General features: G+C 47.3%; 1 protein-coding gene across 3 annotated transcripts in view; it reads left to right on the top strand.

Annotated features, from left to right (window-relative positions):
- KCNT1 (potassium sodium-activated channel subfamily T member 1) overlaps positions 1-26,334 on the top strand; it is a 165,121-nt gene extending 138,787 nt beyond the window's left edge. For 2 of the 3 annotated variants that reach the window (XM_039506903.1, XM_039506905.1), the window contains 13 exons: positions 839-944; positions 3,083-3,255; positions 3,531-3,602; positions 4,379-4,513; positions 5,114-5,225; positions 9,632-9,733; positions 10,732-10,815; positions 11,311-11,439; positions 12,684-12,704; positions 13,624-13,927; positions 18,038-18,100; positions 24,826-24,910; positions 25,762-26,334. In XM_039506903.1, coding sequence (XP_039362837.1) covers positions 839-944; positions 3,083-3,255; positions 3,531-3,602; positions 4,379-4,513; positions 5,114-5,225; positions 9,632-9,733; positions 10,732-10,815; positions 11,311-11,439; positions 12,684-12,704; positions 13,624-13,927; positions 18,038-18,100; positions 24,826-24,910; positions 25,762-25,882 — 1,507 coding nt within the window. In that variant the 3' untranslated portion in view covers positions 25,883-26,334. The remainder of the gene's footprint in view (positions 1-838; positions 945-3,082; positions 3,256-3,530; positions 3,603-4,378; positions 4,514-5,113; positions 5,226-9,631; positions 9,734-10,731; positions 10,816-11,310; positions 11,440-12,683; positions 12,705-13,623; positions 13,928-18,037; positions 18,101-24,825; positions 24,911-25,761) is intronic. The other variant, XM_039506904.1, reaches the window with a different exon arrangement.
- The last annotated feature ends 264 nt before the right edge of the window (positions 26,335-26,598 follow it).

Raw genomic sequence — 26,598 nt, 5'->3', positions numbered from 1 at the left:
GAGAATCATCCCTCGATCTCTGAGTAAGTCACGCTGAGCTAGAAGCACTTTGTGGACTAAGGAGAATTTCCCCATCAGCTCCCTTTCCTCTGCTACCTCAGGGGCAGTGAAGGGATTGTAGTCTGCATTCTCCATCATTAGAGAAATAAAAGGTTGATTCCAGCTGTAAAAATATTCATTTAAAGTAGCAGTTGGCATTGCATTCATTTGTGACGTGGCTTTAATAAATCATGTGTGTGTGTGTGTGTTGGTTCTTACAAGATAAACAATTTGTGCAGATGCATGTGTCCATGCTCACACAAATTTATTTGGCTTATAATTTAACGTATACTTTTAATTACTTTGTAAGCTAAAAGCTTTCTATTCCTTCAGTTATATCAGAAACACAAATTACAGCATGTCCAGTATGTTTAAAAAAAAAACCGCCTACAAATGTGCTGTGAGATTGTGAATCTGAATCGGGCTTGGAACGCTATGCCATTCTGTGATGTTTAGATTTAAGATGTAGGTTCAGGCCTATTGCTGTTAAAAGTTGCTAGATGCCTTTATCTTCCACAATCTGCTTAGTTCTCTGGCTTTCCATGAGAACAAAGTCTTTACAAGATATTCCCCAAGCCTGGGCATGGCAAAAGTATTTTCAAAGAAACTTATCTTGAAAAATTCCCAGGCTGTTTTGGAAGAATTTATAAAACATCCTTAGTGTGATCTGCATAAACCCATGAGGTTCCAGTGTTTCTAAACAGTCTGTGTGTGGACAAATGTGTTTGCCGGGGCAAATAAGTGTTCCTTGTGTGTGAAAAATATACGCGTGCCCTGATGCATGTTGTCTCCTCTGCAGATATGTGAAAGGCTACCCCCCGAATTCACCCTATATTGGGAGTTCTCCCACTTTGTGCCACCTTCTACCTGTAAAAGCCCCTTTCTGCTGCTTGAGGTTGGACAAGGTAAGAGGCTGCTGTGACAGCATTTAAAGGTTCCAGTGATGTTATTTGCACTTGCATTTGTGGCAGGGGCTTGAAGCATGTTGCTAAGATAAGGCAGCATTATTCCCTCCAGTGGTGAGAACACAAGCCTGGGATTTCAGAGACCAGGGGTCAATTCCCAGCTCTGCCACAGATTTTGTATGTGACCTTGGGCAAGTCACTAAATCTGTGTATCAACTCCCCATCTGTAAAATGGGGACATTGGTATTTTCCCTAGTCCCAGGGGTGGAATGAGGATAAATACATTAAAGATTGTGAGGAGATCGATACAGCTATGGGGGGCCATATATGCACCTTAGATAGACAGAAGTGCAGTTACACTGGGTCAGTGATAGGGATGAGAATAGACCCTACATCTGACCATAGCCCTGTGCTGGTTGGAGTTGTACGAAGCACACAGCATGTCTCTTTGGTGGCTGCAGGGGGAATAGATGTAATGCTTACTTGGGAAAACGAGAATGTGAAAACACCTGCTTTTTGTCAGCAGCTCAAACGTGCCAGGCCAGTCTTGTGCAGACCCCACCATGCAGCAGAATGAGTCATGCAGGAGATGTGATTTGGCACTTTGCCTGTCGGCTAGTGGTTACTTTGTGGCTTTGTAAAGCCTGTTTGCTTTCCTCGCACTGTTATCTATGATAACTCGCACTGTTATCTGTGAGAGGGCTGGAAACATTTTATTGAAAAGATGCAGGAGCATTTCTAGCTTTCTGGGGTAAACTTTTCCTTTTAAGCAATAATTACAGGGCTTTGTACAACCGGGTGGTTGTTTTCTGCATATTGCACCTTGAAGTTCCCGGGAGATTGGTGTCTTCAGTGGCAGCTGCCATTTTGCGAGGCAGGATGAGGCAGCATGTTACAGAGCAGACACTGTGCTCACTCCCAGTGAGACTTTGCTTTTGTTCTTCCTTTGCTTGTTTTTCCTTAATATAAGCGAACTCATTCTGAGGAGGGGCCAGACTAGGACAGTGCAGCTGCTTTACATTGCCCTGCCAGTGAAATTTAGTCTGAAAGACTGATTTGTGAGTTCAATCCTTGAGGGGGCCACTTAGGGATCTGGGGCAAAAATTGGTCTTGCTAGTGAAGGCAGGAGGCTGGACTCGATGACCTTTCAAGGTCCCTTCCAGTTCTAGGAGATTGGTATATCTCCAATTATTACCTATTACCTTTTAGCATGGAGCCAATTTACTCGCCAGGACACTGTCATGCATCAATTTACTGAACCCTCAGCTGGTGGGAACCAGCCCTGCATAGGGGAACCATATTAGTTCTAACTTAAACTCAGAATTCCTCTCAGTGACATGTTAGAGGCTTGTCGATCTTTGGGTGTTGAGCCACAAGGGAAACATCTGAACTTCAGGGCATGCCTGGCAGGGTTCCCCAAAACCAGCTTTGATTTCACTGTTGGGAACTGGTCATGTAAAAAGGCACCTTCATGTTTCTGATCTAAGTCACTGGTTCAGACACATCCCAGTTCATCAGTCACTGAAAGTTGTTATTCTCTGACAACCTGGGGTCTATGAAACAAGTCATTGGTCTTGTCCCTCAGGGGCAGGAGTCCTTAGCACTAAACCCACCATAATAACTGTCCTCCTTTATAGACGTCTCAACTGTGAGACCAAGGATTGACTAGACCTGGAGACTGAACTCCCTTTGGGAGGGTATCCCTGTGAGTCAGGTTCAAGGCACATGTGGGGCAGTTGGGGAGAGCTGGCGTTGGGCTAGGCCTGGTTAGTAGAGTGCTAACCTCTCCAGGGCTGGTTAGTCTGATCCCTTCCAGCAGCACAAAATTCACTTTCAAACCTGAAAAAAGAAAAAATAGTGAAAGCGAGCCAGGCCGTGGGGCCATCAAAGCCCTCAGGGCCAGACACGGAAGGTTGAAATGTGGGTACATTCCAAATCCTTTCTAGATCAACTGTCTGCAGGATCATTCTCTCACTCTGGGTGCTCACGAGCTTCTGCACAGTTCACAGCTCAGTGCTTTTGCCATGTCTGAATGTTAGACGATTCCCCTTTCCTGGGGGAAAACACACAGTGTCAGGACAGATGGGCAGCTCCGTAGACTGATCACTGAGCCATGGTGCTTTTCTGTCTCTGCACAGGGCTGCAAGCACAACAGTTATGAAGATGCCAAGGCCTATGGGTTTAAGAACAAATTGATTATAGTTTCAGCAGAGACTGCTGGGAATGGCCTGTATAATTTCATCGTCCCTCTCCGTGCATACTATAGGTCCCGGAAAGAGTTAAACCCAATTGTATTGCTACTGGACAACAAGCAAGTACTCTTCCAAAGTTGTTTTCCATTGCATCAGATCTTTCCTTGCATTCAATGGGTGTTTCATACTGTGTATATATGGGAGGAGTTAAATGGGTGATTTTAGCATTTTTAATATAATACCTAAAATCTAGTGTATCTGATGGCCTGATTCTCCTGTCACCTCTGTTCTTCACCATTGACTTATGTGCATTCACTCCTGATTAATATTAGTAAGCAAGAGGGAAAGAAAATGCCCCTATGAACCTTCTTGCTGTTTGCCTTTCTTCTTCCAGGCCTGAGAACCACTTCTTGGAAGCCATCTGTTGTTTCCCCATGGTTTACTACATGGAAGGCACGATCGATAAGTAGGTGTCTTGTTTACAGCTATCGGTATTTACAATGTGTTGCAACTCGCAAATCAAGGGAGAAAATAGCCCTGAGTCTGCAGAGGAAAATTAAATAAGCAAAGTGATGCTATGCTGCCAGTACCAGGCATTCAGTATCACTGGCAATAAGGACCAGTATTTGGCATATGGACTGAAAGAATAATCGGCTTCACATGCAGCCTCATAAAGCCTAATCAATGGTGCGTAGCTGCTCCCATCCCGCTTAGCTGATCCCCACTCTACAGGCATGGACAGCAGCAGTGAAGTTTGGATTCAGAGCTGAACTTCCGCAGGGCTTCAGGAGAATTTGGAGATGGTTTTCTCCATCTCTACTCCCAAGACTAGCCCCACTTTTCTATCTGTGTGTCCGAGTAGTTACATGGACTCCCATCGCTGCAATATTGGAGCACAACCATTTAGAATTAGGTTAGGCTCTTTCTTACCTAGCAGACATATCATACATCTGATTTCCTGGGTTCTCTAACTGGCACAACTACAGTTGGGAGAGGGTCGCATTTTAAGACCCTGCCACTATACAGTAGTTTGGGCTTCATCTCAAGTTTTTCCCCCTCCTAGGATTTGTAAGTCTGCACTGGACATGGTTATGGTTCTTTCAAAAGAATTTTGCATGCACGGGATTGCCTGGGCATTTGTTCTGTGCAAACACATGGGTATGTTTGCAAACTATCGTTCAGCATCTTATTTTCCAATGGATTAACCCCCCCACAACCTTTTGTCTTGGGGGATTGTTCCAGCCTAGACAGTTTGCTGCAGTGTGGGATCATTTATGCTGACAACTTGGTGGTTGTGGATAAGGAAAGCACAATGAGTGCGGAGGAGGATTACATGGCAGACGCAAAAACAATTGTCAACGTCCAGACCATGTTCCGGTAAGAAGCAGCTATGGGTTCTGCTCTGTCGTTTGCACCTGCCTCTCTTCTCAGAGGATTTTATTTGTCTTAATGGAAACAAAAGTCTCCGACTGGCCCCAGGCAGAGGGTGCGAGCTGTCCGATGGGAGGTGCCGATATTAGCTGGCCCTTTCTGCAAGGAGTTGAACTGTCCTTGGCGTGAGTGGGGACTCTGCCCACTGAGGGTTTGCAGGCTCAGGCACCTAGAGCAGATATTAGGTCTGGGCTCCCAGAGTGGGCTCCTGTGTTTGACACGGCCTGCAGCTGGCCCTAGTTAATGAGGAGAGTCCCTGCACTCTGTCCCCAACTTTGCCCATTGCCAGCCCTGCTGGCGGGGTGCACCTAGCATCACTCCAGTTAATATACAGAATTAAAAGGGGGGTCAGTGCGGTGGTATTGGGGATGGCCTTGCTTGTACAGCTTTTAGTGCTCTAACCCCAGCCTGTTTCAGATTTCGGATGGGGCACAAGGCCGTTTCCACTCTTTATTTGGCCACATTTCAAAGCTGAAAGTTTCCTCCTCTCCGCCTCCCCTGGACTGCGCGAGCATCAGACGTTGACAAGTCTGCCTTCCATTGCAGGCTGTTTCCAAGCCTTAGCATCATCACCGAGCTGACCCATCCGTCCAATATGAGGTTCATGCAGTTCAGAGCAAAGGACAGTTATTCCTTGGCCCTCTCCAAACTTGAAAAGGTAAGGAAGCCTTCGCCACGGGGAGGGTCTGTGTTTGCTAACAGGAAGCCTGGCGAGTTCCCTGCATGCCTGTGTTTGAAGGAAGGGTTCTGTAATGAGTAATTAATTTACAGTTCTTCATAGTCCTGCGCTCTCCTGCTGTGCACTGCAGGCACCACAGTTAATGAACATCCACCCAGGATAATCAGAGACACGCAAATATGCAGGCAATTGACCTTGTGGGTCTCTGCGTTTCCTTAGTTAGTACGACTAGCGTCGGCACTCTTCAAAGCTGGCCCTGCTGTCAGTTACTCGGTACAGTGCTCCCGCTGCGGTGGTGGGTTAAACAGTTCTGCGAGAATAGACTTGTGCATCAAATTACAGTCAGTGTTTATATTACATGTTGCTTAGGCATTTTTGTGGGGTAGAAATAACAGCTGATGGGAAGGGGAAACATTCAAGGAATAACTGTACCAGACCGTGTGAGTGTCTGAGATGCTGCATTGACAGTAACAAATGAAAGCACTAATAGTTGTCATGGTCTTCAGCTGAATGTGTGCCAGTCAGAACCAGGACAGTTTACATCTCTGATGCTATTGCCTGGTCTGAGTGCCCCTCTCTTGAGGGGAAGGTAAAAGATTTTCATTTCACACACACACATACACACACACACACTGTGCTGCATTCATGGTGTTGGGTATTAAGGGTGGTTGAACCAGTTCAGAGAGACTCAAAACCAGCATAAACTCAATGCTGAACTATATTCCCCTCTCCCCCCCTCTCTGTTTTTTCCTAACTTCCTCATTGTGACCGGTCTCTGAGGGCAATCTCTGAATTGAAAGGCTCTCGGGGCTGTGCAGAAAGATCTGTCATAGCTAAGCTGTCCTGCTGGACCTTGCAGTCACTGTGGCCGATAGTGCATCCATCCAGTTACTTTTTCCCACCACGGTTCTGACCCATTTATTGGACACAGGCAAGTGCAGGCCGGCACCATTAGTTCTTGTAGCCCCGGCTGATGCGGAGGCCCCAGGCCTGCTTGAACTTCCGCCCCTTGGAGCTCACGTAGGGCTTGGTGTGACTGTGGAGGTGCCGGGGGTCTTGCCGAAGTGCAGGTGCACCTCGCGTCCTTTCCTGGGCCCCGAGAGCAGCACGGTGCCCTGACCCTTGGGGGCTGCCATGGCCAGCTGGTCAAAGGTCATGATCTGACCCCCTGCCTTCAGGATGCGACTGCGGGCCAGCCAGTTACTGTTGGGCAGATTCTCCATCAGAGAAGAGACCTAACTCTCTGCAAGTGAACACTACTGTTCTAAATAAGGCGCAGGGATCAGAGAGGGTAGGACAAGTGGGCAGGGGCTCCATGTGCATCCTGAACTTCAAGAGAAACAGAAACACCCAAAGTTCTGCAATGGACCAAGATGCCAAAGGAAGCCAATGGATTCTCCATCGCAGGAGAACCAGCTGAATCAATCAGACTGCAGTGGTGGCGTAAGTGCGAGGCTGGCTTTACTGGGAGAGGTCACCATCTTGGTAGGATGCAGCTACGTCAGCAATGAATGCGCTGTCAGCAGGCTGCTGTGAAACCATGTTGAGAAGAAGGATTGTCATATAGCTAAGATGCTGGAGACCAGAGTTTGATTCCCAGCTCTGCTATGGCTTCCCCATGTGACCTTAGGCAAGTCCCTTAGCCTCTCTGTTCCTCAGTTTCCCATGGGGACAATAGCTCTGTCTTGTCTATTAGACTATAAGCTCTCTGGGGCAGACACTTACTCTGTGTCTGTGCAGCCTCTAGGCTGGTGGGGGTCTAGCAACATCACAGCAATACAAATCATAAGTATCAGGAACTTCCATTGACTTTTCTTCTTTTAAAATAACAAATGGCTACAATGACATTTCTATTAATTTCATGGCAGGTAGACCCTGGATGTGAGGGACTCTGCAGTCTCTCAGGAAAGCTGTTAAATGCAATAATGTTTTGATCCCCAGAGTTCCCTGTAACGAAATGAGAAGCTTTATACTCCCCTATCCACAGCCTTGCCTGACCATTATTACACTCTGCGTATAAGGCTCCCTCTTTGACCACTTGAGGACAGCTGAGATTCGATGGCAGCTTTTATTAATTCTGAGCTGCACTCAGAGCCTGTTGCCAGGGGATCCAGGAATAGTCTTAAGATCTGAGGTTCGGTGTTAATAATTATCTGAATGGCCCAAGTGTTAAGAGAGAAATTTGTCACCCAGTGCTAGAATTTGCCACCCAGGGAGTAAAAGGTAATTATTAAGTTAACACAGTTTCAAGATAGCCATGTCTGCAAATGCCAGAGCTAGGCCGTTGTCCATCTGTACTGTGGTATCCAACAGGGGGTGTATGATGGATGTGGTGTTAGACAGTTAGAAAATACGGCTGCTGTTGCCTTCGAAGGGAAATTTGATCTGAGATACTGAATGCATCAGGCTAGAAAGGCAGATCTGATGACTGCATTTGTACATACTGCAAACCTATATTGCTTAAGGGAAAAATCTTTCTCCCAGCCCTCCCCTGCACCCCCAAGTTTCACTGATCATGGGAGAGGAGAATGTGTAACTAGTACACAGAACTCACCCCGGTGTGTTTCACGCTGGGGGGATGATCAAGGCAGGAACTGACCTGTGAAGCTGTGCTCAGAGACCCGTTAGCTATTACATGCTGCATAATGGGAATGCATCCACGCTGGACATTACTGCAGGAGCCCCCAGGGTGCAGCCCCCATGGGTGGTTGTGGTGCTAAACTTCAGCAGCCTCTGGAGAGTGGGATTCAATGTCAGATCATGGAATCCAGACGTTGCTTGTTGCTAGCCGTGAGCTTGGGTTGGTGGATGGGCTCCAAGATGATAGCAGCCTTCAACTACCTGAAAGGGGGTTCCAAAGAAGATGGAGCTCTGCTGTTCTCAGTGGTGGCAGATCACAGAACAAGGAACAATGGTCTCAAGTTGCAGTGGGGGAGGTCTAGGTTGGATATTAGGAAAAACTATTTTGCTAGGAGGGTAGTGAAGCACTGGAATGGATTACCTAGGGAAGTGGTGGAATCTCCATCCTTAGAGGTTTTTAAGGCTTGGCTTGACAAAGCCCTGGCTGGGATGATTTAGTTGGGGTTGGTCCTGCTTTGAGCAGGGGGTTGGACTAGATACCTCCTGAGGTGTCTTCCAACCCTGATATTCTATGATTCTATGATTCTCACTTCACCACCTCCGCTGCTGCTTGTGCCTTGCTTATTCAGGGAATGCGAGAGCCAGTTGAAGGAGGCCAATTATTTTTTTAATTTGTGTTTTTTTCCCCAAAATTTCCTGCAAGGGGAAAAAAAATCAGTTTTTCAATGAAAAATACAAATGGACCCCTTCCCCCCTTTCCAGAACCTATGGTTTTAAAAACCAGTGTTGGGTTAAAAAAAGGCTTTTGAAAACTGCAAGTCTAAACTTTTTACCAAAAACTTTTACCAAAACTTTGCCAATTTTCAGATTTTGTTTTTTAGTGGGGAAAAATGGGGAAATCCTACCAAGAAGAAAATGTTTCTCACCATAAGTTTAGGGCAGTCTGTACTATCTGAAAAGCCTCCCAGCCAGGACTCTGCCCCCTGCCCCAAGTTCAGTTATTTAAGAGTTGTTGTCATGAGCACAGATGAAGGACGAGAGTGAGGTTAAGTGTTTTTCTTCCCTCTTTATAACCTTCTATGGGCCATCTTAATTATCACTTCAAAAAGTTTTTTTTCCTCCTGCTGATGATAGCTCATCTCAATTGATTAGACTTTTCCTGTTGTTATGCATACTTCCACCTTTTCATGTTCTCTGTATGTATAAATATCTCCTGTCTGTGTGTTCCATTCTATGCATCTGAAGAAGTGAGCTGTAGCTCACGAAAGCTCATGCTAAAATAAATTTGTTAGTCTTTAAGGTGCCACAAGTACTCCTGTTCTTTTTACGGATACAGACTAACACGGCTGCTACTCTGAAACCTGTCTTTATAATTCAGTTTCTTGTGCTAGAAACATCCTTGCAGAATCATGGTGACAAACAGTCTCTTGTGGATGTGAGGTTTGAACCATCCTTGTGATGAAATGCAAAATTCTTGTTCACACCTTCCCCAGAGAATGGCTGCTTAAGCAAGTGATAGTCCATTAGCACCTGCTTGGGGGAGCCAGTGTGTCTTTGTCTCTGAAAACTGGTTTGGGCTTCCTTTTCTAACTTGGAATATGTTATAGCAATGTTGTATAGTAAAATCTTGTAACTTTACATACAATGTTGATGCACACATTTTACCAGAACAACAATGTTCAGCAGATTATGAGTTTTTAAATGATACCTCACCAGACATACTTTGTACAAAACGTATCATAGTCTTGTAAAAGTGGTGAACATAATGGTAAAAACTGTCACACTGTGTTCTCCTCTGTCCACAGAAAGAGCGAGAGAATGGCTCCAACCTGGCGTTCATGTTCCGGCTCCCATTTGCTGCCGGCAGAGTGTTCAGCATTAGCATGTTGGATACGTTGCTCTATCAGGTGAGAACAAGCTAACAGGTTATGTGGTATTGCTGTGAATGCTGCCGAGGGCTAAGCTGCTTCTGTCTTGCAGCTGTTGGTGTATTAGGGTGAGGGTGCTGAACAGGCATTCCAGCACCATATCTGAGATGGGGGCCCCATCCAGAGAGAGGCCTTACCCTAGTGCAAGGGTCCCTTCCTTTCAGTCTTCTGTGTTAGAGGATTCAGGTAAAACCTCCCAGAGGTTCCCCAGGCATTCATTGCAATCTCACTCATCCTCAGGACCCTGTTTGATAGATGGCTAGAGCCCAAGTGGGGTGAATTAGGGCATGGCAGCTGTGCCCATCAGCTTCCCCAAGGGAATGTCTGCCAGCTTAAAGCCAAACAGAAATGGGGACATTTGGAGACTAGACAGGCCTATAGGTCCAGCCCTTCCGTCACCTGTCCCACTCACGCTAATGGGAGGGGCCCTTCCATTTCGGCCCTCAGCCTCCTCGCTCTACACACGCTTTCTCCGCTCCTTTAGTACCCTGTGTGGCATCACCCGGGTTCTACGTGCGGCCTGGTACGTGTCACGTGTCACGTGTCTAGTTTAGGGACCCTTGAGCCATTTGGATGCATACATTACTCTACACTGTCCCCACATTATATCCCTCTTCAGGGCACATTTTACTTTCTTCTTGTTAATGATGTTGGTTTCCTGTATTTTAGAGAATCATTTAAAAACCGAATGCAGCATGAGTTAAAAAAAATAAATCCACATGCCATTTTCCCCCTTAGGAGAGGGAGAGAGAGAGAGAGAGATGGAAGGAGCCACATGTGGCAGATGTTAGTCACATCACTGAATTCACCTTTGGAATGTGCCCAGATACCAGGGGTGTGGGCACAGTCTAAGAAACAAATAGAAGAGAATATAGAATATAATCTCAGATTGTCCTTACATTTGTACATTAAAGTGAACAGTTGAACAAGTGAAACCTTTTTGCTGGCCTGATCTCTCTCTGAATTTCTCCTGTCAGTCGTTTGTGAAGGACTACATGATCACCATTACGAGATTGCTGCTGGGCCTTGACACCACGCCGGGTTCTGGCTACCTCTGTGCAGTAAGTGCTAATGTTTGTCTCTTTCAAGCTGCCATGCAATGGGGTCACACATGCATGCGGGTCTGCATGTGAACATTCTGTGGGGACTGAATCGGGGACTGTCAGCCCCCAAGCACAGGCCTCTTGAGCCACAGTAAAGAAGAACTTCTGTCACTGAATAGCAGACTGTTGTAGTCATTGGGGCTGGCCTCTAGAGGGAGACAAAAATCACACCAACTTGGCCAGTGGATTGGTTCCTCCATGTCATGTGCAGTAAGAGTTAAGGGTAGAGCTGAACCTTACAACAACCTCTGTCCCAAGAGAGTTCGACAGGAATCTCACGCACCCTCCCTGTGGGATCAAACCAAAGCCCTGGGTCTCAACGTCCCTGAGCCTTGGAGAAGTTCAGAACAGGATCCAACCTCTTTAGCTTTGGACCTTATCAAGACAGGATTGCCCTGTTGCTGAGGGTCCCTTCAGTGGTAGCAAACAGACATTTTTCCCCCTGTTGGTCAGATGAAAATCACTGAGGATGACCTGTGGATCCGGACGTATGGCCGTCTCTTCCAGAAGCTTTGCTCTTCCAGCGCAGAAATTCCCATTGGGATCTACAGAACTGAATCGCACATGTTCTCAACCTCTGAGGTGAGAAATGTAGGGGTCAGAGAGTGCAGAAAACCTTACAGGCTGCAGCCCTGGTGTGAAAGGTCGCAGCAGGGTTAAGTCACTGGATAACATGTAGAAGTACTTCCAAAATGTGTGCAGTGGCGTCAGTCAGTCTGGTCCCTTGCACTTAGCGTGACCAGAGGTCCCGATTTTATAGGGACAGTCCCGATACTGGGGGCTTTTTCTTATATAGGCTTCTATTACCCCCCACCCCCATCCCAATTTTTCACACTTGCTGTCTGGTCACCCTACTTGCACTGTCTGCTCTGACCTTATAGCTGTTAGTGAACTGCATTATAGTAACACCCATGTCTAGCCAGGCAAGGAGAAATCCCATCTGAGCAGCTGATGGAGTAACATTTCCATCAAAGGACCAGCTGGGCCAGGCTGCCAGCAGCCAAAGGGGGCTCCCGATTGCCTGGAGTTGGTGCCCAAGCAGTGGGATTGAATGTAACAAATGTGCATGCACTAGCCCAGTATGGAGCAGGTAGGAATGCGTACTGGAAAGGAGGCTGGCTCGCAGAGTCCATGCTCTTCTCTCCTAATTTCTACATGGCACAAGGGTATGTGAGAATGTTCTTTTTGTTAAAAGACAAATATGCACTGGTGGCAGAGGGGTTTGTGCTTGTACAGCACCTAGCCCTAGGGGATCCTGTGCGGTGCTGGGGCTCCTCAGCACCACCACAATCCCCATTTGAAAAATCGTATTAGTATTTCGTATTGGCTCAGAAACAGGGCAGGTGGGGCTCATCAGCCATGGCAGGCAGCCACCTCGCAGAAGGAAAACTCCAAGTTTAAACCAGGAACACCAGGCCTGGCCAACCAGTTTGTAAAAGTTGTGCCAGTCGCACCTACTCTGTGGTCTGCATCTGCACTGCCGAGCCTGGGTAACTGGACAAGGCGAAGGTGAAGCAAGCACTGGCATAGAAAGTTAGGAATGCTGTTTGGAGTTGGGTAATCGTGGGATCCTCGTCTTGCCACTGGCTCATTGTGTGACCACGGACAGGTTAACGGCCTTCTTTGCGGTGCTCTGAACCGGGAAAGTGCCATAGAAGCCATGATTAATTATTATTATGTGTTAACGCTGGACATGTTTACAGATCTTAAACAGTGGCTCAGACTGGGGGACAAGAAAGAGAGAGTTAGGATGTGATGGGCACTCAGTGATACATATTCACCACTAACACATACTGCATTTTTATTTTGTTTTATTTCCAATGCAGCCTCATGACATCAGAACTCAGGTGAGAAACGTTTGTATTGAGCCTGTGAGAACGTTGTTACGATTTTAATTTTCTTTAAAATTTAGTGCATAACTTAATGTTCAGCAGGGCAATGATGATCTATATCCATCACACAGTGCTGTGAAAAATTCAGCAATACCCAGTATGGGCAGATTAGACTAGTTGGTTAGTGACTCAGTCTTAATTTTGAAGAGTGTTTAATCTTAAATATGAATTGAAAGCCATATAGAAAACTGCCGCAAGGAGCTGAAGGTTGACAATTAGTTAAATCCAATCTACCCCTTTGTCAGAGGTGCTGCAAATCATGGCACTATAAATGAATACATGCAATTCGGGTTTACATTTTATAATGGATATATGCTGTCATATCTGTCGTGAGGATGAAAGGAAAACATGGAAGTTCAGCTGTTTGGCCGTCATGAGATAACATTATTCCATACAAACTTCTGTGCCAGTGATGTTACATGCATTTATTATTATTATTATTTTTAAATTACAAGTTCACCATCTACATAGCTTCTAGTATTAGAGGGTTTTGGGGTGGAGGTGGGGTTCAGAGATAGGGAAACAGTCCCTTGGTGTGAATGTTAGAACACTACCAGATAGTAGGAAAATGAAATGTCACCATCGAGCTGTCAGGATCCACCCAGCATCATCAGGGATCCAGGAGGTAGCAGTCTTAACATGCATATTTCATAATGTTGGGGAATGCTGATTAGCTGGCCGTTGGTGTAAGGTGTAGACCAAGGTGGAGTCCCTTTTTAAGAATGGGTAGCTGATCACAATAATACATTGTCCAAGTAAGTACCTGGTCCTACAAGGAGCTGGGCACAGCCAACTCCAGTGGAGTCAGGTGTTCGGTGTGTTTTCAACGGAAAGGTATTTAGTGCATCCCCTTATGTACTGCTGGGACTTCCAGTCGCAGATCTCAATCAATGTCGAGGATTGCGAGGATACAAAAGATGTCAAGGAGCACTGGAACATCAAGACAAGCCATCACAGGAACTCCTGCTCGAGCGACCAGTCTGAACACCCCTTGCTACGGCGCAAAAGCATGCAGTGGGCACGCAGGCTGAGTCGGAAGGGAAACAAGCACACAAGCAAAACGGCGGAGTGGATCAGCCAGCAGAGGTTGAGTCTGTACAGGAGGTCGGAGCGGCAGGAGCTTTCGGAGCTTGTCAAAAACCGAATGAAACATCTGGGTTTACCTACAACTGGGTATGGTAAGTAGGTTTCGTTCTTGCTTACAGTTAATGGCTTTTCCAGCGATGCGCCCCATTCACAAGCTGATCATGTATTTTAGCATCTAGCCAAGCCAAACCAGACACATTCAGGGTATAAAACAATTCCAAGATGAAGCCTGATCCTCTAACTTGTTCATAGCTCTGGATAGTCCATTCAAACTCGGCACTCCCATCAACCTGCAGTCCTCTTGCCTTATAAATCCCACAGCACCGAGACAGCAAGGGGCTTGTTTTCAGATACTGGCCTTTATTTCAGCAGTCACAAATAGCTGTGCACACATCTGTCATTATTTTCAGGTGCAATAAATATCTCAGGACCAGGTATAACCAGGGAAATAAATGTCTAAATGACCTAAATTACAGGGGCAAAATTTCACTCATTACTTATTTGTGCCTGTAAAATTGATGACTGGCTAAGGAGAGGTTGAAAATATTGGCCCCACTCTATCATGAAGCTGACCAAAATATCCATTTGTAATAGATGCTAATGCTATTGTCTGAGAATTCCAGCCCATTGGCAAAGCATGGAAGAAAAGAGTGGGGCAATTTCCTAGCATTATAGTTTTTAATCCTTCAGCAAATTCTCTCCTAGAATTGTTTTTCAGTAGCTATAGAGCTGAGTGGTTCACTTCAATGTGCGTAGAACTTAATAACTCTTTAATTATCTCCTAGCTCTCAGTAAAGCAAGTACTGTACGGTATAATACTTGGGCATAATGTAAGAATCTCTCAGTGCAATGATTAGTTCTTCTAAAGTATTTTAATTGGCTCTTAGCCCAATAGTGTGTCTCACCATTTGTGGACAATAATCAATCCCTTAGTTGTGAGGAAGTCTTGAGCCCACGGTGCGCTTGCTTGCTTGTTTTTCTTTTAAGCCATCCTGTGCTGCTGCCTGTTTGCCTCAATGCTACAAAAGCTTCTACCCTTCATGTTGAGGAGATAGCTCCCTACCCACACTCCAAAGGGCATCCAGTCTGAGACAAAATAATGCAAACGAAGAGCTGTGTAACTGGAGCCTTCGGGCCAGGACCGTTGTGCATGGTGGGATTGTGGAGCTGCGGTGACCCTGGCAATACAGTTCAGGAGGGATTTTAGATTTCTGGTCTCTGAGTTGTTTGCATCGTTGCAACTTTTCAGACACATGGAAGAGAGGGAAAGAACTTAGAAATAAATACATTTTGTTTTGGGCGGAGGGGTGGGGGGGGGTTGAAAGGAAACAAAGATTTGCCCAATGCACCAGCCGGTTCCACAAGCCTAGTTAAGGAAGAAGGTGTCATTCCAAGGGCCCCTTTGGAGCTGGGACGTTCTACCGGTGGATGTGGAATTGTGGAGCATTTCTCCCGTCTCGCCTTCAGCTCCCTGCTTTTCCAATTGCACAACGAGTTCATGTCACTTCCATGATAGCTAATCAAATCAAGAAGAGGCGAGGGGATGGCTCCTTAGGCTCCAGTCCTGTAATTAACTGCACTTGGGCACATTCTGAGCATGCGTGCAGAGCCTCGCTGAAATCCTTGGTAGGGTCAGAGCCTTCCAGAGTAAAGGCTGAGTGAGCACCAAGCACAAACATTATTGCTGTCCTCTGGATCAGGGTGCACTAGAAACACGGAGACAAACCGCTGCGTCTGCGTGACTATGTAATGACACTGTGTTGAACAACCAAGTGGCTACAGAGACAGCAGTATTGTCATCCTCACGCCCTGTCACTCAGAGTGCTACCATACCCACATCTAGCGTCAACTGGAGCGGGCATCCCCATGCCAATTGGTTTACCGGCGTACAAGAGCTCACAGCAGGTCATCTGCTTGTGTGCCATTGTGTCTACAGGAAACAGAGGCATGTGAGTGGAGAGTTTGCCGTAAGAGCGGTTAATGATGGCCAAGTTAGTCTCTTGCTGGCAACATGCCAGCAATAGGTATCGTCACTGAGCCTTTACAGCCCAGAATTAGAACTAGGAGCAACGTCCCTTCGCCAGCAAGTTTGTTTCCTTAAAGAGCGGCAGAGAGATGTATAATGAAGGCTCTAACCCATATCCAATGACGTCAGTGCAAAGATTCCCATTTTAGCATGGTAGAGTGAGTTTGAAGGATTTCCTCACTGCATTCTTCTCAATCTGCTGTTCCCCCACTGTTAATATCCCAAGACTTTCTGCTGCTTGTTCTGTTGAACTAGCAGCCCTCCTTCAGCTGGAGCTCAAAGTCTGCAGCATAGATGTGGGCGTTTCCTCCTCTTCACATGCAAATGCTCAAAGAATTACTGTGGTAGATGATCACCAGTTGTTGGCCGTTGTACTAGAGCACTGGAGCCGTCAAGGCAGATCCAGAATAACGGACATGGATTTAGTATAATAATGCCCTGGGCTATTAGCTGGGGGACAGCAAGAGCACGTGTCAAGTCATGGAATAAGAGAACCAAGAGAACATGTTTTTTTTAATATTAGACAAGCAGGAAAATTATATGTCCTAATGCAGAGGTGGACAAACTACGGCCCGCGGGCCACACTCGGCCCGTGGGACCGTCCTGCCGGGCCCTTGAGCTCCCGGCCGGGGAGGCTCGACCTTGGCCCCTCCCCCACTGTCCTTCCTCCCCTGCGGCCACGCTGCCGCGCAGGCAGCACTCTGGGCAGTGGGGTTGTGTGCTCCTGCAGGGCAGTGCAGCAGCGTGTCTGGCTCCAGCCGGGCGACGTGGCTGCCAGACATGCTGCTCTGAATGGCATGGTAAGGGGGCCGGGGCTGGGGGTTGGATAGGGGTGGGTCCCAGGGGCAGTTAGGGGACAGGGAGCAGGGGGCAGTTGGATGGGGTGGAGGTTCTGTGGGGTGGTGAGGGGATGGGGGACAGGGGGGTTGGATAGGTGTGGGGTCCTGGGGGGGGGCTGTCAAGGGGTGGGGGTGTGGATGGGGGTCAGAGCAGTCAGGGGACTGGGAGCAGGGGGGGTTGGATAGGTGGTGGGGTCCCAGGGGCGGTTAGGGGCAGGGGATCCCAGGAGGGGGCAGTTAGGGGACAAGGAGCAGAGGGGATTGGGGATTCTGAGGGGGGCAGTCAGGGGGTGGGAAGTGGGAGGGGGCGGCTAGGAGGTGGTGGCCAGGCTGTTTGGGGAGGCACAGCCTGCCCTATCCAGCCGTCCATACTGTTTTGCAACCCCAATGTGGCCCTCAGGCCAAAAAGTTTGCCCACCCCGTCCTAATGGAAAGATTGTTCCAGTAAAGCTACCAAAGGCCAGAATGACTTTGAGATACAGACTATCCAAGAGCTGGTCACACAGGTCACAGTGCTTGAAGGTAGTTGCAACTTGTACATCTGCCTTTTCTTAGCAGATGTCTAGGGTTTCGCCTTTGTGAATTTCTACAGCTTGCTCCTATGGGCTTGCACGACCCTCTAGCATTCGCTGGACATTCGTTCTGAAGTGCAGCCAAATGTCCAGGTGGGTGAATACTTGTCAGCTGGAAGGGAAAACTAGATCCTCTCACACATTGGGAGCCATTAGACTCATAACAGCTACACCCCAGAGTGTGAATGAAATCCAAATAATGGGCTGTGATATTTTGATGGTGGGGACAAGGGTTAACCTCTGAAGTTAATGATACCCCAGCTTATCCTGTCCTATATAGCGACTGCAGCATACATGGTGTGTGGCCTGGGTCTATGTTCAGAGCTCTCTGCAGCACCTAGGCCCTACTGGACGCCAGGCCTTGTTCAGCTGGAACGCTACATTTCCAGGCGTGAGGAGAGTGGGGAGCTGGTCAGTTGGGCCTTTAGAGGGGGATAAAAGAGGAGGAGATGGAAATGTGCCGCTGATGCGCTGTGAAGTCGAAGGCTCCTTTGGACCCAGCGATGTGTCCGTGGCCCAGTCACGTTTGGCACAGTGCTCTGGATACAGTATCACAGCATCTCACCTGTTGGTGTCTGACTATCCGTGACCTCGCAGACAGAATGCATTGGGCTGCCTTCTTGTCCCTTTCCTTTCTTTTCTTTTGCCCATTTTATCATGAAAGCTCAGGAGCTCGTCTCTAATACTTGCCGAATCACTGCTTGCTGATCTCTCTCTCTCTTTCTCTTTGTTTATGTCTGTACCTTTTCTCTGTATGTTCTGTAGAGGATGTAGCAAATTTAACAGCCAGTGATGTGATGAATCGGGTAAACCTTGGATATTTGCAAGGTAATTCTTTTTCCCTGGGAGTCAAGCTTGACTCGCTGCACCCAGCATAACGAGATCATGCCAATTAAGTCTAACCCACACCCGCTTGCCAGTTTTCACCTTAGACTGATTTGAGCCTTTTAAGCACTTGCTTGTGGGAGAGGATTGGGAAAGGACCATCCTGTAGCTGAACCACAAATGGAAGATCCAGTAAACTCACAGAGAGAAAATTCAGGGACTATTTGCTAGTTGAAAATGTTCAAGGAAATTACAGCTGTTAATTGCCACTTTAAAAATCCCTCCACTGCAACTTGATTTATGTCTGTTGAAACCATTGGGAATTTGAGACCCAGATTTTTTTCCTTGGCAGAATAAAACACGTTGGGGATAAACTGCGACCTCTCTGGAAGCTATGGAATATGGGCCTGTGTTGGATTTAACTTGCCCCAGACTTGTATGCTTCTCCAGATGCCAGAAACACTGAGTCTGAGACAGTTTACAAAGCACTTTGGGGCCAGCCAGTGAATGGCACTATAGAAATGCAAATATTTCATTTTCTTATTTTAAAATATGTGTCCCAGGATCAAAATGTAAGAGCCTCGTATAATTTAAAGAACTGTTTTCCACTAGGTTTTGTTGCTCTTTTATTTCAAAACTCCCATGGGAGAATCTTAAAGTGTAACAAAACCATTTAGGTGTTCTTAATGGTCAGCCCCAAGTCATCTGTGGATGCTTGACTTGATTCAAAGGAGCAAGGACCAAATTCTCTTAGCACCCACGCTTTACCTAGTCTGAGCACCTTGTTTAGTCTCCAAGAGGACGGTCTCATTCCAGCCTGATAGGATTTATTTGCAATTACCCCCAGACTGAAATCTCGCAGTGGGAGCCGAATTTCAGACTGGGTTAAACAGTAACTCAGTCCCTGACTGAAGCATGCCCATGCTGTGTTGCTTTGTAGAAAACAGGCCAGGCTGAAAGAACTTGAAGCATTTAAGGAGCGGTACCTGTGGGAAGGGATTTTAACTACAGATTACAGTCATCAAAGTTCATATGATTTTGATGGCTACAGCAAAACAAAATATAAAGCAAATCTTTGTGGAGCAATCCTCTGCCAAGACCCTTTTAAATCAAACCCAAAGATGAGCAAAAAAAAATTTGTCACCGATTTGAATTTCAGGCCTTCATTAAGACAACACTTAAGGTGAAAAGTTGGCATTTCCCTATAGATCGTGGGCTTTGTCAGAGAAATGGCCCCAAATGTGGTTTCATGGAAGTCCCACTCAGTTACAGTATATTGCCAGCTAGTCAGTCCATATTTGTTAATCCATGGCTCAGTGACATTTTTTTGCCTGAAGCTCTTTTGATTTATTATGCTGTAAAGGTGTAAATACCTCAATAGTCAGAGCGTTATGAATTCGTACTTACAACCTGATAAGCCAGGAGAAGTTAAAAAAAAAAGTACAGAAAATTTGTTAATGTTAATATTATTTTGTGGCTCTTCAGCCAATCTAAATTCCATATTTATCTACGAGCTCAGAGGTTTTTAGTCAGAAGACCAAGTTTATATCTGGACACTCTCTAAATTGGTCTAGCGAGCATATAGCTGCAAGATGGGCACAACAGAGTCTCTGATCCAGAGAAGACGCTATGGCAATATACTTGGTGGGTTAGCAGTGCTTCAGTCTAATGCATGGTTTTGCTAGGAAAAGTGGCTTCCATGGAGCAGGAAATCCTGCCTCTACCAAAGGTATGCCCACTCCTTCCCCAGTCATATGGCAAACTGCGCATTTGTAATGCCCAAGCTGTAAGAAGTTTTAAATGTCTCTAGCCCTGCTCTCATGGCACTACTATGCTTCTGCTCCCTTTTCACTGTAAGGCTAAGCATTGGGATGTGATCAGCTAAAACCAAACTGTCTGAAGGCTATAACTATTGATTGGTTGCTCATGGCGGTGGTATGCTGGACATAGGTTAGAATGGTACCAAACAACAGCTTCCTGAAAAGAAGTGCACGAATCACAACACTCCATAGCAACTGACCCGTCTTCCTTCATCACCATGGAGATGGTCAGCAGACCCCAAGGCCAACAGTTAGTGAGAAGCCCGAAGAGGAAACGATGTGGGAGCGAATCCCAGAGGTGGGGACCTGCTCCTGAGAATGCGATTTGGGTTTCATTGACTCTGCCCTCAGGACAGATAGCTGAAGAGTTCCTTCTGAGCGGAGACATGCTGAGGCAGAGGTGAGCAGAGAGCTGGAGACTACACTAGGGTAGGTTTTTTAGGGCTTTATAGGATTTCATCCATTCAAAAGTGAATTGGCAGCCAATGTAGAAAGTGAAACTCAGGTGTAACCTGCTATTCAAAAGGTGCCCACTTATATTATGCATCGTGGCCATGTGTGATGCACTAGCTGAAGGTGTGGCCTTCCCGGTTAATCCTAGCCAAGGTGCTTTGCTCCAACCTTGAGCGAAGAGGCATAGATATATGTGATGCACCTAGAGGAATGGGTGCTGGCTCTTGGCCAGCTGAAGATGAAAGAAAGTTGCTCCGGGCTACTGGTGTCTGTGTGCCTAGGGCTAGAGAGGGGCCTAATGGGGGAAAGCTGATAAGGCCCTGTGTTAGACTCCCATTTTAAGCAATACCCTTTGTCCAGATCTCAGCTATCTTTGGCTCCTCGGAGACTCCTCTGTTCACAAGCTGTGGACATAAAAGCACAACTGTTTTCTGCCCCTGGGGCCAGTGTAACCATTTTCAAGGCCGGTTGTTTCTCTCAAATTGCCCAAAAAGACAACGCAGTCTCAGAGCCAGCAGCAACGTAGAGCTCCAATGTGCTCCTGGATTTTCATTGCAAGGAGCCCTTGACAGTCCTGATGGAGATGGGGTGGCAGGCAGGCTGTGTGGGTCTGGTTCTGAATGGGGGGGAAGGAATGAGAAGGAGGGATTTGATGTATCTCACTGCAGTGTGGGGCACCATTAAACCCTTCAACCACTGTCTCCATCTCTAATATAGAGGGAGTGAAAGGACCACTCTGTGCCTATCGCACAACATCATGTTTACATGGCTTAGGGTCTTTAAAACAAGCTATTAGTGATGCCACAGGAATAGCCAGCCTGTATAGTCATTACAACCAGTTTATAGATTAATCTCTGCTCTAGGTACACCTCTGCCCCGATATAACGCCACCCGATATAACACGAATTCAGATATAACGCAGTAAAGCAGCACTCTGGGGGGGGGGCGCGGCTGCGCACTCCGGCGGATCAAAGCAAGTTCGATATAACGCGGTTTCACCTATAACGCGGTAAGATTTTTTTGGCTCCCGAGGACAGCGTTCTATCGGGGTAGAGGTGTATTAGTTTTCACAAAGTTCTGTACAGGAGCAGATAATGCATGAATGTTATGGCTTAGCTGATTTTCCATTAGCCTCAAGCGCTATGGGCTACACACACACACACACACACACCCACCCACCCTCTGGAGGCCACTGATGCAATGTTTATTGGTAACTGGGAAGCCTATTGTTACGGCCATACACAGGGCCTCAGTGGTGCCAACGCTGCACCATCACTTTGCCTGGCATCCCAGGAGGGGACAATTACATACTATTTGTACACGCAATTCTGAGCAATGCTTCTGTGCTGACCAGATGTGCACAAGCTACTATGAGCGTATTTATGTGTGAGTAAATTCAGTTGGCACATCTGCCCTGGAAAGCAAACATTTGCTGTCAGTTGGCGTCATGCCTCTTTGCACCTGCATTTGGCCGTTTGCTCAGGCAAATCTATTTCATATTTTGCTTGACTTGCTTTTATAGACATCTTGGCCTGTTTCCTGAAAAAAGTATCTTCTAGAGTGCCACTGGAGAACACATTTTAAAGGAATAGTCAATTATATTGTAATAATCAAAACCAAGGAAGATGTAACAAGAATTGAAAAGACTGGGGGGTTGGGGGAAAGGTTCAGGCATAGAAGGAGAAACGGTAAGTGGAGAAAACACATGCATGAGATAACATCTGTTTAGGGGAGGTCTGCTATTGCAAGCTATAGCAGACTGTGGCACCATTGAACATTCGCTCTATGATAAAACCTTAACTACGATTTCAAAAATTGTGCAAAAATCTAAGCACAGTAGCTGGTTTTCTGTGATGCTGGAGTATTTCAGATTAATATTAGAGCTGAAGTCCCAGTGAAAAGCCTTATAGTGATTTCATGTAACTGTCTCAGTCATTACTCTGCCCTTGCCTTACCTCTCTATTAACCTGTCATCCCATTTTTCCATCCTGTACGTAATGCATCTTGTCAGTGAATGTGTGACAACTGCTAATTGTTTGACAGCTCCCAGTCCCATTGACACTTACCGAGCTACACGTTGATGAACATAATTTTCTTGACTGCTGAACAGATGTACTTGCATTCATTTCACTCATGATCTTGTTGCTCAGTTACTTTAAAAACAAGCCAGAGCTACCGTTTAGAACACTATTTACTCTGTGCGACATGAACATCCTGTAACTAGACCATGAAAATAAATATACCCATGCAATTATCTTGCTGGCAGCATTGATGAGGCTAGTTCTAAGGAGTATTATGTTTTACAAGGTAATTTATGATATGCATGTGTTGATGGCCATGAATATTTCCTGATGAACTTGCTACTAACTCAGAGTCTTGCCATTGAATTCTGCCATCGTTAAGTACCTAACTTTGCTACAGTCCCATGTGCTCTGAAACTACATTGAGTTTTCTTTGGGTAGAATAAAAAAATAATCATGTTAATAAATCTTGCTGCTGGGCTAAGAGTAAAATAATGAACAATCTGTGACTGTGGCAAAAATTATACAGCCGAAGGGTATTATAGTTGCATTGGACAGCGTTTTGGAGGGCGTGTGGTGTACATAGTGCAGTAAGAGTAATGTCACATTTCTCTTTGCATTAAAACAAGGTAAGACCAGTTCTTTACTTTCCTTAGCGATGCCATATGGGCTGAGCTAGACACTAAAAACTGTCCAGCACTGAAATACCTGAGCTGTGTGGCTGCCATTAAGTGCTTTCAGATGCTCGCATGTGCTCAAGCAACCTGGTGCTTTGAAAAAGTGATGGTTGAAAGTTCAGGAGCCAGCCCAACTGTCCAGGGGAACGAATGAGGCAAGTGTAGGGCCTTGCTCCGGTGAACGCCTATAGACCTGGAAGATGTTCAGTTCATTCCTGGGGACAGACCAGAGGTTTTGGCATAAGGCTCACTGACTGTAGGGCTTGTGTGGCGTGCGTGAGGGACAGCAGGCGCTGGAGTGTGACTATAGGCTCCTGGGGCAAAGGAGGCCCCAGACAGGCTGTGTGTACTGGTGTCAGGAAGCTCTATAAGAGAGCAAATGGGTGAGGTAATATCTTTTATTGAACAAACTTCTGTTGGTGAAAGAACCAAGCGTATGAGCAACACAGAGCTCTTCGCTGTCAGGTCTGCATGGCTGGCAGCTTGGCTAGCTGGCTGACTATGGGCCAGATGCGTACCTACTTGGGCAGCTATCACAACCGGCCCTTTGTGCTACTCTGCTATTTTTAGCCTGCTAGGAGAAGCAGAGCTAGCGCGGGTACGTCTAAGCTAGTGGAGAATGACCCCCGCCCCGGCTCAAATGCAGACATACCAGTGACTGCGCAGCAGTGGTCCATGACCCAGCCCATTCCAGGAGCAGGATCGGGGGGGGGGGGGGGAGCCCTTCAGCTATCAGATTAGGGTGCTCCCAAATTATGAGCTAAATCCTGGGGGGGGGGGCGGCTCTTATTCTCCACAGAGAGAACTGGTGCGCTGAGGAGTTAGTGGTCGCAGGGCTCACCACTTGTAAACCAGCCTTGCCATTCCACCTGGCCCACCTTACAGCCCCCTGCTAACTGCCTGTCTCCTGGTCTATGCAGAGGGGAAGGGAACCTTTAAAACATGCTACCACAAGCTGACGTTCAAATGCTTTTTCACACTAATGCGTTCTGGACTCCAAAGGCAAGATGCTCCTCACAAGCCCATTTGGCCCCAGCTGCTTTTGTGGTGCTGTTTGTCACGTTAGTGAGGCTTTGGTTTGTCTGGTGCAGGGCCGGCTCCAGACCCAAGCGCGCGCTTGGGGCGGCATTTTGCCGGCAGGGCGGCAGCCGGCTCCGGCGGACCTTCCGCAGTCATGCCTGTGGGAGGTCCACCGGAGCCGCGGGAACAGCGGAACCTCCGCAGGCACGTCTGCAAGAGGTCTCCCGGAGCCGCGGGGCCGGCGACCGCCAGAGCGCCCCCCCCCCGTGGCACACCGCCCTGCTTGGGGCGGCGGGATTCCTAGAGCCGCCCCTGGTCTGGTGGGAGGCACCCAGGTACGAAAGCAAGCTGGGTTGAGCCCATCTTGCCCGTATTGGTTAAAGTGCTGCTTTCATTGGGCTAGATGAACCAAGGGGGCCTGGTAGCGTGTAAAGTAAACCAAGCCAAAAAGAGACTTGAGCCACCACGCACTGTTGTAGCAGGATTTGTCATAGGGTAACCTGGCAGACACGCTGGATGTATGAGTGTAGAGCACCATTTCACACATATTCTTTAGCACATCTGCTTCTGTAATTGTAATGCATTGGGGCGAATCGGGAAATGTCCAATAGTCCCTATGATGCCCCATTTTCAAGTGCATGTGCGATTTAAAAAACGTTCACTGACTAATCCAGCCAAGAGTTACCAGTGATCACCGCAGCCACCTGCATAACTACTCCGGTTTTCACCCCTTGCAGATGAAATGAATGACCATCAGAACACATTATCCTATGTCCTGATTAATCCGCCGCCGGACACACGCCTGGAACTCAATGATATAGTGTATGTATGAACTTAACACAGAGTGTTTGCAGTGCAATGCAAAACGGTGGGAGACAATTACTAAATGTCAGCTGAGTAGCTATAGATTTATTTTTGAGATTTTTAGCTGACACGGGTCATTCTCGTGCTCTGGGGACCCTGCCGTGGAGAACGGATGGGGCGAGCGGTGGGAACCTCGGGGACGGGGGGAAGGGGAGTGGAGGAGGACTTACCAGGCAGGCAGCAGCAGCAGGCCCGGGGGGCCTCAGGGAGGGGAAGAAGCTAAGCCTCCACCACAGCCCAGGTGTCCAGTGGTGCGGCAGCGCCCGCTGCACCAGGGAAGACTAAGCCTATTATAATGCCCCCCCGATGAGAGTCTTATATTTGTGTAGCCAGTGATACACAGGCTGCTCTGAACAGCGGCGGCTCCAGGCACCAGCGCTCCAAGCGCGTGCCTCAGGCGGCAAGCCGCGGGGAGTGCCCTGCTGGTCCCCGTGAGGGCAGCAGGCAGGCTGCCTCCCTCCGGCGGGTTGCCTGCGGGAGGGCCGCCAGTCCCGCAGATTCGGCGGTGGGTACACCGAAGCTGTGGGACTGGCAGACCTCCCACAGGCAACCCGCCGAATCCGAGAGCCTGCCGAAGGCAGCCTGCCTGGCGTGCTCGGGGTGGCAAAAAAGCGAGCGCCGCCCCCTGCGTCACATCTTCACATTTAAACTGGTGTAAATCTGGAGTAACTCCACTGATGGCAACAGAGTTAACTTGGGAGGAACTGAGGGCAGAGAGCGTCCCCCAAGAAAGCCCGTGTGCTTGGAAATGAGCTAGGTGCCTACCATGTACATGTAACACTAATGGGCTTGTTCCATGTTTCTCCTAGGTATTTAATACGCTCTGACCCTCTAGCTCATGTAGCCAATGACTCCCACAGTCGAAAAAGCAGCTGCAGTAACAAGCTGGACCCGTGCAATCCTGAAACAAGAGATGAAACGCAGCTGTAAACAACCGTGCCACTGACCACGTCTTCTTCTCGTATTGCTAATGCATGGAATTGTAAGAGAATTTACTATGACCTTTACCCAAGGGGATGAATTCTTTGGGGACAAAAATGGATTCCAGGTGGAATACGTAAAAGAAAAAATCCAGTGAACGCTACTTGTCAGTGGGTTCCAATGCCCTGGCAGATTCCTCCGCATTGCACTAAGAAAATGTAATTCCCAACCTGGATTCAAGCTGCTTAGAAATGCCTTGAAAGAAAGTTCCTCAAACCTCGGAGTTAAAGGACAGCTGGCCAAATAAAAGGCTCGAGGATTCATACAGTTATTTGTTTTTAACTTTTTTTTTTAATATATACCGCAACTAGTGAAACAGTCTTCATCGGTACTGGCGGCCGCGGCCGAAGTGAACAGAGACTACAACTGAAACCTGATTGATGAGAAGAATTGGGCTGAAAAACACCGCCGGTCACATTGTACCCAGTGGAATGTGGCAGTGTCAGGGCAAGAGAGAAAATTATCATGTAGCCTTTTTATTTATGTTTTCAATGGTATCCTTCCCCCTGCAGGCTACCCATCCGTCCTAATGCTCTTCCGCGTTTGTTGCCTTGTTTTCCATTATGGGGTAAGAGAGAGATGGAGGAGGGAGAGAGGTGACAGACATCACTCGCTTTTAATTAGCCATCTCAGTTCTGGTACAATTGCATATCATATCTTTGGAA

This window comes from Mauremys reevesii, linkage group 19 (genome assembly GCF_016161935.1).
Source record: "Mauremys reevesii isolate NIE-2019 linkage group 19, ASM1616193v1, whole genome shotgun sequence".
NCBI lineage: Eukaryota > Metazoa > Chordata > Testudines > Geoemydidae > Mauremys > Mauremys reevesii.
The sequence above is the reverse complement of the archived record's forward strand: the minus strand, read 5'-3'. Positions and strand labels throughout refer to the sequence as shown.